This window comes from Leptonotus elevatus, chromosome 15 (assembly GCF_054856555.1).
Source record: "Leptonotus elevatus isolate MCC_2025b chromosome 15, RoL_Lele_1.0, whole genome shotgun sequence".
Taxonomy (NCBI): Eukaryota; Metazoa; Chordata; class Actinopteri; order Syngnathiformes; family Syngnathidae; genus Leptonotus; species Leptonotus elevatus.
The window spans coordinates 1,778,616-1,790,775 of NC_141253.1; the positions used below are offsets into that span (position 1 = coordinate 1,778,616).

The window sequence follows — 12,160 nt, forward strand, 5'->3', positions numbered from 1 at the left end:
CTTAGCTACTGTGCAGAAATGTGCTTACAACAGTTTTATAGACCACCCGAGTCGCGGTGGAGAGTTTTGGGTTCGAGAAATATTTTCTACGTCCTTAGGTAACAAAAAGTAAGGAAAATGTGAAGATGGGTCATTTTGATCGACGCGTACCTGTAGGTAGGTAAAAGTGAAAATAAAATGATGTGATAAAATAAATGAATTTACATACAGTATCTATTTTTAGATAAGTCGGATAAATAGGCCTGTTCACCAATGGGACAAATTGGAGATGATGACGAAACTTCCGGTTTAGGGCGCACACAAAAACTGGGGTTTGTCTGCTCGACAATTATGGATAGATAGAAATGAACAACAAAACAACCAGTGACCTTTTGCTGCTTAAAAAAAATGTTTATTTTCACAAGTCATTATGAAACATCAGCAGAATACAATGGAACATTCTATTTTCACTCGTGGAGGCAGCACTTCATCACCAGTCCACTCAATAAACACTTTTCGTGCTTGCTTGTTTATGGGAAGCTGTTTGAGCGTTCGTTCGATAATTAGCTTAAGGTCGGACTCATCGGCCAAATGTGGCACCGGCAGTGAAAAAATGTTACCAGAAGATACAATTGTACTCGTGCTCCGAATTGTCCCGTACTCGTACGCGGAAGGACGGGGCCGCTCAAGTGCCAACTCTATTAAAGATTTGCACTTAATCTTGTCGAAGATCTCGACCTCCAAACACACAAAAACAGCAAATGGATCATTCCAGCATTTTATCCACTTGGAAAAAAAGATGACATCATCAAATCAGAACGATGCTCCCTGACCACTCTTGCGCTTTTTGACCCAGAACACGAGCCCTGTTGTTATTAACACAACGGCCAGTAGGACGCCCACAACAGAACCGGCGATGACGGCCGTGTCGTTGCCTGCACAAAAGAAAAGCAAAATCAATTTGGAATTTTGGTTAAAAAATTAAGAATGACACATATTTTTAGTGAGCAAATGTAAGAATACAGTTTACAATAACAATAAAATATAATAGAGAGTAAAAACGACTCAATTTAAGCCCACCATTTAAAAAAAAAAAGAGCATCCCCAGCTGTTTTGAGCCAGCATCATGCTAACCATGACTGATGACGTAGCTTACTAAAGCACTAAAACATTTGTTTTCAAAGTTGTCTATAATTGTTCAAACACAGCCATCAAAAAAACGTAATACCAATTATTATTTAAAAATATATATTTAATGCATAAATTATATATTTTTGGGGCTCTTGGGGGCAGTGTGGCGCCACGCATGCATGTTGTACACACTCAAAGTGAGTACAGAAGAAAAACACTCCCCAAGTCGATGCTGACTTCCTGTTAGCATTTGAATGAGATCTTCCCTTTGCTTTTAGCATTAGCGCTAGGCTAGCGACGTTTTAAAAACAAAGCAGGTTTTGTATTTAAAAATACAGTGGATGTCATTCTTGTTGTTGTGTGTTTAGTTTTACAGTTAACTCCAACTGGGGTGTCATTAAACAGCTTAAAGGACGCTTGGGGGACGACAGAATAAACAGAATAACATGCGCTACACACTTGCTAGTTGCTAATGCTACGCAAACAAAATGGTGCATTCAGGGTACTTTCACAGAGTCGGAAACTTCGGTTATCTTCGATAAGTGCTTTCCTCTAGTTTTAGTCAATGAAAAATGTGTTGACAAAATCATTTTTGCTTAGTTTTTGTTGACAAATTTGACAATAGATTGGAAGAATGGTATTGATAGTTGTGTTAGTCTTATCAGTATTGAGCGTAATAGTACTAGTAGTATTGGTGCTACTAGTTACTACTTCTCCTTGACGTACTCGGACTATGAACGTCGCAGACGGTGTCGCCTCCCGACCAGGTGCCGTCCGCCTGGCAGGTGCGCGCGTCCGATCCTCGCAGCGCAAAGCCGTCGTTGCACAGCAGGCGCACCGTCGCCCCCTGCAGGTAGGTGGTGCCCTCCTTCTTGCCGTTGGTGGGCGGTGCCAGCCAACCGCAGGAAATCACTGCACACGTACAGGAAGTCAAAATTACGCACGGGCAGCAAACTAAAAACAAAAAACGATTTTTTGGGGGGGGCCGTGACTTTGTTGGATTAGATTGTGACAATCTAATGTTTTATTTAAATCTTTATTTCAACAAAAAAACGCACATATTGTCACTGTTGTGCGTAATCCTTGGTTCTTGCATCGTTTTTTTTTACCAACATTTAGAACGTTTGTTAATAAAAATAACAATTAGCATAGCCATTAGCATCACATGCTAACATGCTAATGCTAGCGATTTAAATCATGTATTTACTGTTTTCAACATTTGATTTGAGTGGTTAATAATTTGTGAAAGAACAGACACATGTGGGGACTGACAGAATTGTGAAATTTATGAAATTGTTTAAACTTGGTCTTAGGTTTGTGCCCAACAGCGACAATATTGTGTCAACAAAAAAAAGCTTACAAGTCGGAGATACAATCAAATAAAAGGCAAGAAACTAGCTGCATATAAGAGCAGCTATTCACTTAGCAACTAGCATCACGTGCTGAAATGCTAATGGTAGCTTCATTGCTAATGTTTGGTGACAAACTACTTTTAGATATGCAGTATCGAGAAGGTTCATATTTTTTTCTAATACTAATTATCACATTAGGTAAGCCAAATTAGCGATCTTAGCTTAGCTTAGCATGTGGTTTAGCCTTCTGGATATTGTGTTTGATACAAATAACGGGTTTGTAAAATCGTAGTTATTGTATTTGATGTGCGTATAAGAAAATGACTTCAGTGATTACTTGACATTTTCCTCAAGCAAAAACCAAAACTTGAAACACTCACCGGGCTTTAAGTCCTCCATAAGAGAAACGTGACTGTGGAACGAGACTTTGGTGGCCTTTCCCAGCTCCGGACTACGACCCACCAAAATATCGTACCTGCAAAAATCGTCATATTCAGCAAAAAAAAAAATCGTTGTTTATTGTAGCCTGCGCTATTTGTATATGCTATATGTTAGCATTAAGCTAGCAGACTTCTGTGGTCTGATGAACGTCATTTTTCAAGATGCCGTGAATGCATTTAGGTCGTCCTACCGGCAGAACTGAGAGTCGTCCCCGGAGCAAACGTCCGAGGCGATGTTGTACAACGGATCGTCGGGGTTCTCCGGGACTGAAAACGTCGGAATAAAGTCGGGGTGGTGTCCTGGAGAATTGTAAAACGTGTCCAAAAGATATTCGGAATCGTATGTGAACAAGGCGGTGGTTTTGGAAACGGCCCCTGGTGGGGAAAAAAAAGAAAGAAATTATATTATTAATATATATTTTTATTCAGTCATATGGAAAATCGTTTATTCTCAGAAAAATTATTGTCCATGCAAAATGTGACTAATGTTACTACTTTATCAATCACAAAAATAATTAACAAATGATTGAATGCAAATAAATGAATAAGCTGAACAAATACATTTGAATTCACAATAAACACGTTTTTTTTTTTTTTTAAATACTATAAATAACGCTACTTAATTGAACTAAAAAAAGATGACGTCATTCTCACAGCTGGCCCCGAACTTGAAAACCTCCTCAGCGTCGCCGCCGTCCACCGGCGGCGACCTGTCGCGGGCGGGAAGCAGGTCGTCGGCGGCCACGCCGTTGCCGTTGCCCAGCAGCCCCAGCGTGGCGTTGCGGAATTGTTCCGGCAGGAGCACCGTTGCCGCCAGGGCACCGCCGCGGAGACGCACCTCCACGCCGGCGCCGCTGGCGAACATCACCGTCACGTTGGCGGCGGAAGGCGAAAACACAAACACACCTGAGTGGCACATTTGACAAAAAGTCTTGTGTCTTCATTTTTTGTGAACAGGCGAGGTTTATTTCGCTCAGCGATTCCGTCATTTCACCGAACGTTAACCAGCAGTCGCATCATTTTGGGGCTTAGCAAAAACAAAGGCGTTGGCATTCCCGCAAATGGTTCCGCTAATAGCTGCGGTATCGTCACGAATATCTGTTAGGATTATTTGTTGGTTTCAATTGACGAATTGGGCAAAACTCGGTCCACGACTTGCTTCACGTTCTAATAGTTCGCCTTTTATTTGGACGAGTTGAACGTACTGGAACGGAAGTAGCGTCGTGAACGTCCGACGTGAAACACCGATGTCGCGGTGTTGCCCCCTAGTGGCTGGAGGTTCTGTTCACATTTAGCTCAGAACAATCATCCGTCTCTGAAATCACATTTGATCGACATTAAAAATGCAAAAAAAGTGCTTTACAGAGAAAAAAAACAGGGATTGGGGGAAAAAATAAATTAAATACTCAATGTTTTACAGTTGTTGTTTTTTAACTTTAAAAAAATTAATTACTGTACAATCAATGTATCAGTAAACTAAAATATTAAAAAGATTAGATATACTATTTTATTGTACATTTTGAACAAATACAATTAATTGGCGATTAATCAAGAGTTAACTATTTAATGAAACACTTTTTTTTTTTTTTATGTATTTATTTGCAGAATTTTTGTTTTAAAACATACCAAAATGTGGAACATGTAAAAGATGTTTTTTGTTTCCGGGCACACGGAATTGTGTTTTTGCTCGGTTTTATTCTCACCCTTCAGGTCCATCCAGCTCTGCTCATTAAACAGAAGCGGCTTTTGATCTTGCAGCACTTGCAGGTTGTCGTCGCCGGCGACCAGTCGCACCTCGATGACGTCCGAGGAGGCTTCCTTCATGACCACGGACGACAGTTTGGTGGCGTTTCCTGCGGGGGGGGGGAAAAAAAGCCACGCGGTCGGCCGTGGTGGAGGACGCGCGCGTTCGATATGCGGCGGCGCAGGTTTTTGAGCTCACCGCTGCCGACTCGCTCGTTTCTGCCTTGGATCGTCAGACGCTTCCCGGGAGACGTCAGCAAATTGTACTCGCCTTTGCCGTTGAAAGAGTAGCGGACGCCGTCGAACGTGATGAAGTGCGGATCGCCAAACACCGCGGCTGAGCGGTGCAAATGGATTACGTCATTCGTTTCCATTCGATAAGTGATTGAATTTAGTATCGGCAATGATATTCGGCATTTTGGCGAATATCGGCATCGGCCATTTTGAACAATCATATGCCCCAAAATAGATCAAAGTGTTAACTTCAGGGGCACTAATTATTGACATTTTCAGAGATGCTGCGGGTCCTGCACCTTCGGTTTTTGTTTTTAAATTAAAACTAAGATGAGTAAAAATGTCGTAGATTTTGAAAACAAAGATGTTTTTCACAGTTTTTTTAAACTCCAACATTTAACGAACCCTAAAAGTTGTTCAATAAACAAATTCGTAAAAAAAAAAAAAATCGAATTAAGAGCTGGAGTTTTCATATTTTTCAAATTTTCCCTTTTAAAAAAATGAATATCGGCTCCAAATGTCGGTTATTGGCGTCTTTGACGACTCGGTGTGTGCCCAAAAAATTGATTATCATATGAATCGCGATTCTCATTTAGTATGATCAAAAATCGATTTTAAATGTCCCAAAATCGATTTTATTTCAATTATTTGATACGATCTTGCCCCTTGTTTGTGTGTGCCTTTATTGGGAGCCCCGTCCTTGTTGTACTTGATCTGGCCACTTGGGGGGCAGTGTGGTTCAGCGCGTTATATAGAGAGAGTTTGGCCAACTGGGTTTTGAGCAGGGTAACAAGATGGCGTCCATTTTGTCACGTGGCCAGCAGTTGACCAACCCGCGCCATCTTGTTACCCTGCGTCTGCATATTAAATCACGCAAACGTTGAATTTTGCTGCCGATTCTCAGCAACGTCGTGAGCGGGTACCTGAACTGGGCGGCTGGTAGCGCCTGCAGTCGCTGGACGGCCTGTGTTTGAAGTAGTAGTGGCAGTTGTCCGACCAAAGGCAGCAGTAGTAGAAGCTGAGGACGTCGTACACCCAGTGGGACTGGCCAGGCACCCGGGGGGGGCTGGCGTACGGGGGCGAGCCCCAGTCGTGGGCCCGGTCCGGGGTGCTCCCGCCGATGGAGTCGGCCGTCAGCACCTGAACGCCGCCGCTGTCGTAGCAACACTGCTGACCCGCCCCGTACCTGGGACTGAAGATCCCACATCGGTTGGTTAAGTGCATTGTCCAGTAACCAGGAGGTCGTGGGTTCGAATCCCACCTTTGACTGTGCATTGCCATGGCCAATATGCTAAGTGATATACATGTATACCATTTCGGATCAGTGGTTGGAGCAGTTGCCCTTTTCACCACGGAGAACCTGGGTTCAAACCCAGCTTGGGCCACATTTCAGTACTTAAGTAATTTATCTTTCAATTGACTTCATAAGCACACGCATTCAAATCTTAGCATTCAGCTTTTTCAGCATTCCTATGCAATTTCTGCAGAAATTGCACTTTGTCTAATTTATATTCTTGGTGAGAAGGTGGAATCTGAAAAATAATATTTTCGGATAATATTAGCGATTGGCTACTGAATAACTTTCGATATTGTGAATTTGGGAGGAATTTGTTCAATTTCTCCACATATTGGAGGATTTTAACTCATTCACTGCCATTGACGGCTATAGACGTCAAAAATTCATTTGAACTATTTCTATTAGTTTAACATTTTTTACACTTGTTAACAAGCGTGTGAAAACCTAGAAGTTGTTTTTATTGTACATTTACAACAGATATAAAATTTGTGATTAATCAGTTAACTAGTTAAGTAATTAATTACAATTAAAAAAAATACGCCCCTAATTTTTAATAATCTTTTCTTTCTTTTTTTAATTTGCGTCAGGCGATTACATTTTTTTAATTGTAATTAATCACATGACTTCAATAATTAACTCACGATTAATCACAAATTTTATATCTGTTCTAAATGTCCAATTGAAAACAATTTTTTTAGGTTTTCATACTCTTATTAACAAAAGTGGAAAAAGTGTCAAATCAATAGAAATAGTTCAAATGATTTTTTTTTTTACGTCTATAGCCGTCAATGGCAGTGAATGAGTTAAATGGAAAATGAGGAATCAGAAAGGAATGTTTATTCCTTCGAAAAAGTGAACATTTTGAATGGGCTTACCTTGCTTGTATGGCCCTCACGCAGTGAATGCTACCTGGGTGGTACGTGCACACGCTCCCTTTCTCCATATCGCAGCCGTAATCCGTCTGAATATGGAACAACAACAGAGTTTTTTCTTAAATACAATTTTGCTTGGCAAAATGTTCAACAAAACCAATTGTTTTCATCTAACGGAACTGCTAGTGCTAGCTAACATATCATGTGAAACATAATAGATGGGCTAACAGAAATTAGCATAGCTAGATTATTATTTAAAAAAGAAAAGATTATTAAAAAATGAGGGGCGTCAAGTGATTCAAACTTTTAATCGTAATTAATCGCATGACTTCACTAGTTAACTCACGATTAATCACAAATTGTATACCTGTTCTAAATGTACAATATTTTTTTCCTAGGTTTTCATACTCTTGTTAACAAAAGTGGAAAAACACGTTAAAATAATAGAAATAGTTGTAATGATTTTTTGACGTCTATGGCCGTCAATGGCAGTGAATGAGTGAAAATAGTTGTCGATTAATTTGATCATCGATTACTTGTCGATTAATTTTGACAGCTCTGACACGTGTCCAGATGCATATCAAATTGTCTTTGACTGGAAAGATGCGCACTTATAAACGAGTCAACACCAGTCATGTCCAAACCTCAGGCAACAAAGGTGAGTAGACCCCCTAGTGAAAATGCGGGAGCATTTGCTCGTCCCTCGGGTTCAATGATGACATCAGGACGGTGGGCTACGTGGATGAAAGTAACCGAGGCCATCTGTTCTAAATGTACAATATTTGCTTTTTCTAGGTTTTCACACAAAAGTGCAAAAAAAAAACGTGAATAGAAATAGTTCAAATGAATTTTTGACGTCTCTAGCCGTCAATGGCAGTGAATGAGTTAAAGACGCGTGATGACCCAGGGGCATCAACGATTCACCTTCTCTGTATGGGGGTACATTTTCTTTTCATTTTTCCGAACGCTGGACTATCGTCGGCTTACGTGGAATCTTCCCGTGTCCGCTCGGGCCTGCGCCAGCGTGCACGGGCAGTCGATGATCTCGCCGAGGAAGTCGGGCAGGTCCTTTTCCAGCAGGTCCCACGCTAAACATTTGGCCAGCGCCCAAGCCTGAGAGTCGTCACGGAACTTCTGCTCCAGGTGCCAGGCCAGGGCGTGGTCCTCCGTCCACGCCGCTTGCACGCCGCTGCCGCGGTACGAGACGCGTCGGAAACAACGGTGAGACAATGCAGCGGAAACGATAACGTTAGTTTCATGTCACATGCCGGAGTCGCTTTTAACTTACTGTCATAATATTAGTCAAATAAAAATTAAATGGAAATGTGATTATTAAAAAAAAAAAAAAATCCTTTATGTGTGGTTAGATCGTCAGTCATCCATGTTAAGGTTGAATCCAGGTAATTGGACTCCACCTTTGCAGAATTTGTTGTGAGCAGAAGCGTAGGTAAGGCAGGCAATTGCTTAACCAGCAGGGGTCCCCAGAGGGCCAACAGATTTGACACAAACGGCAAATCCTTCACATGAGCTGTGCAGCAATGACAATTGACCGTCTTAATTTCCATCAGTCAGGTGTTTAAAATAACAAAAAACGACCATGTATAAAAAAAAAATTGTATAATTTAAAGGACCATGTATAAAAAAAAATTATAATTTAAAGGACCATGTATAAAAAATATTTTGAAAAAAACGACCAGACTTTCTTTCTTTTTTTTAAAGACCATGTATAGAAAGGCTTTAAAAAATAATAATAATAAATAAAAAGACAGATTGATAGCTAGCTAGCTAGCAAGACAAACAGACAGTAGCCTAATAGTTCTACACGTTGAAACTTGAGAGGAATTCAAGATGTTATGATAATAGAAGAGGTTATGTGTTAACTTAAGTAAATATAATAATAATAATAATAATTATCATTATTATTATTATCATTAAGTTCCTACTGGGCAATATGATGGCCCAAAAAATATTTGATTTTTTTTTTTTCAGTCATTGAGGACATTACTAACATTATTGTACTTTGTCCTGTAATATGTACGTAATGTTCATAAAAAGGAATGAATAATTCAATGACACGAGAGTTTCCGAGAACGGTAACTGTAAAAAAATTGTGACGTACGTCAAGCCATTTGGGTTAACACTGGAGCTGACCCGGAGCGCTCCGAGTTCCCAGCTGGAGAACTCGGGAGAAGGCTGAGGCACAAACGTGAAGCTTCCGTTGTTTGCGACATCTTCAGCAAGAGAGTAAAGATACTTCCACTCGCCACGCCACAGGTCCGAATAGGGCCTTCCTGGATGGGACAGTAAACACGTCTCTTCATCAGACACTCGTCAAAGTAGTCACACTCTCTTCTTAAGCAGTACTGCAATCATGCACTTTTTGAGCCTGTTGCGGATTTTTGGAAAAAAATAGCAATTACCAATTAATCTGACGATTATTTAAAAATATATATTTAATGGCATAAAATGGCCTCTTGGGGGCAGTGTTGTACACACTTAAAGTGAGTACAGAAGAAAGTTGTGATTGAAATATATTAATATAAATAGTTTTTCACGCATTGGGAAGAATTTGAGCCTTTGCAAAAGTGTTCTCTTACCCGTGGCTTTGTGTTCCCACAGCATTTGTGTGTGAATATTTGTTATTTGAAGGAAAAAAGTCGTTTCAAACTTCCTGTTAGCATTCGAATGAGATCTTCCCTCCGCTTTTAGCATTAGCGCTAGGCTAGCGATGTTTTAAAAACGAATCATATTTTGTATTTAAATATACAGTGGATGTAATTCTTATCCTCATGTTTAGTTTTACAATTAACTCCAACTGGGGTGTCATTAAACGACTTAAAGGACGCTTGGGGGACGACAGAATAACCAGAATAACATACGCTAGACACTTGCTAGTTGCTAGTTGCTAATGCTACGCAAGAAAAACGGTGCATTCAGGGTACCTTCACAGTGTCGGAAAACTTCGGTTATCTTCGATAACGTTTTAAGGGAAAAATAATCGCCCAAATTGGCCGATTGTTTTGGCCGATATTTGAATGGGTCGGGCGCCGCCCTCACCCGTCTCCCTGTAGCCCCACAGCTCGATGTTGACCCTCTCGGTTGGGACCAGAGACGTGTTCCAGGTCATCTGCAGAGGGCCGCCCACTTGAGGCGTGCCGTAGTACTGCCACTTGGTGGCGTTCACCAAAACGGCCTTGAACTTGGAATCCAACTTTCCAGTATGCACTGCGCAAAAAACATTGAAAGGAGAAATATGAAATATAAAAAAGTGACTTTTGACACGGGAATGCTTCGGCGAACCTGCCAGCCACGAGCCGACTCTGTTGAACGTGACGCCGTAATCGGAGGAGATTTGCACGGAAACCCAGCCGGTTTGATACAACAGGGGCGAGATGCAGTGGCCTCGGTTGCTGTCATCCACGTAGCCCGCCGTCCTGATGTCATCGTTGAACCTGAGGCACCAGCAAATGCTCCTTTGTTACCAGAGGTTCGGACATGATTGTCATTCACTGCCACTGACGGCTATAGACGTCAAAAATTCATTTGAACTATTTATATTATTTAAAAAATAATAATAAATCCACTTTTGTTAACAACAGTTATTAATTGCATGATTTCACTAGTTCACTCACGATTAATCACAAATTTTATATCTGTTCTAAATGTGCAATATTTTTTTTCTAGGTTTTCATACTCTTGTGAACTGAATTTGAAAGCACCCGGGGAGCTAGCTCGCTAGCTAGCACCTGGGGCTAAAGCCAAACTGTGGCAGGGTTTTTACTTTCTGGACCTGGATTTGCCACCCGTGTTCACTGATGTGTGACGTGTTCACTGCATGCCGAGCCAAGATATCCTATTGGTCCTTGAATGCTCTAAACCAATGGCAGGGCAACAACTAGGTATCGGTATGGTATCGGTTTCGGCCGATACTGCAAAAATCGGAACAACACTAATTCTCATGTATGAATCCAAACACAAAAGGTACAAATGTGAAAAATAAAAGTCATACTTGCACAAAATGAGAGAAATTTGGTTGAAAGTCGCGTGGAGCAGGAGCAAGTCGGTCCCGCCCAAAATGGATCCTGACTGCGGGGAGAATTCCACGCAGAACTCCTTGTAGTCAGGACAGCATCTCTCCAGTGACGCGCACGTCGGCTGGCACGAACACGAGCTCATCGATTGGCCGCATTTGCCCTCGCACGACTCACCTCAATCACAAAAAAATATTTACAATCTGTGTTTAGGATATACTGTATTAAAAGTAGGCGTGGCAAGCGTTTACATATTGTCATCATACATTTGATCTGTTCTAAATGTACAGTAAAATGTACAATCAAGTTTTCATACTCTTAACTCATACTCTTGAGGTCATGTTTCTGCCACTAGATGGCATAATTGCATTTGTAAGACGATGGTGACGCGACGTTGGAATCAGGCTTTAGCCCCGCCCACTAACTTTGACGGGCAAACGCTGCAAACACAGGAACATGAAATAAATAAATACAGAAATAATTATATACATATTTTTTTATATGTAGCTAATTTAATGAATGAATGACAAATGTAATTATTTCATGACACATTCATTTATTTAATTTTGGCACTTTTGGTCCTCCTTAGAACCCCAGTCTCCACAAATGTATGCATTATTATTCAATTTATTACTGCAAAAATGTTGACGTGATCGTGTATGCTGCGTTGCGACTGGAATTCCCCCAGTACAGATTTTTCAAGTAAACGACGGCCAATAATCGTGAGTTAAAAAAAATTGTGGCGTTAAAGAAACTTGAAATTAACTCAAAATCAACGGTGAACTCATTTTGACACCCCTAATTTAAAGTAAAAAAAAAAAAAAAAAAAGTTCAATCAAAGGCACTTACCAAGCGTCCTGCTGATGCACGAGAGGAGGAGGAGGAGAATTACGGTGCCGGTTGTGCATCTTCCCATCATCTTGGTTTTTGCGTGTGAGCTGCGAAAGTGGCGTCCGACACTAAACCCGGACTCGCACTCGCCCTCGCCAGACGATATTCAATCATCAACTAAACCTTGTAACGATAACACTTTGTTCGAATGTAGGCCGGTTTGAGTGTTGCGCCGCTGATGGACTTTGGG

The 12,160-nt window shown here is 41.0% G+C and overlaps 1 protein-coding gene across 2 annotated transcripts; it reads right to left on the bottom strand.

Moving 5' to 3' along the window:
* Positions 1-379: 379 nt before the first annotated feature.
* On the bottom strand, positions 380-11,590 carry susd2 (sushi domain containing 2). Of its 2 annotated transcripts, XM_086097400.1 has the most exons (14): positions 11,058-11,590; positions 10,349-10,500; positions 10,106-10,273; positions 9,168-9,339; positions 8,036-8,237; positions 7,052-7,137; positions 5,803-6,071; positions 4,845-4,982; positions 4,606-4,755; positions 3,557-3,808; positions 3,094-3,277; positions 2,843-2,937; positions 1,837-2,022; positions 380-914 (listed from the first exon to the last, which is right to left on the bottom strand). In XM_086097400.1, exons 1-14 carry the CDS (start codon positions 11,222-11,224, stop codon positions 793-795), a joined length of 2,343 nt encoding a protein of 780 aa, XP_085953526.1. In that variant the 5' UTR covers positions 11,225-11,590; the 3' UTR covers positions 380-792. The 2 variants fall into 2 exon arrangements, with proteins under 2 accessions (XP_085953526.1, XP_085953527.1); XM_086097401.1 differs by lacking the exons at positions 10,106-10,273; positions 10,349-10,500; positions 11,058-11,590 and adding an exon at positions 9,646-9,954.
* Between the last annotated feature and the right edge of the window lie 570 nt (positions 11,591-12,160).

Bases quoted from the DNA above. Each gene is read 5' to 3' on its own strand.
- susd2 (XM_086097400.1), bottom strand. From the start codon at position 11,224: ATGAGCTCGTGTTCGTGCCAGCCGACGTGCGCGTCACTGGAGAGATGC. The intron at 10,501-11,057 runs GTATGACTTTTA...CTGGTGCCTCAG, and splicing joins ATTTCTCTCATTTTGTGCAA to GTTCAACGATGACATCAGGA. The intron at 10,274-10,348 runs GTTCGCCGAAGC...TTTTTTGCGCAG, and splicing joins AGTCGGCTCGTGGCTGGCAG to TGCATACTGGAAAGTTGGAT.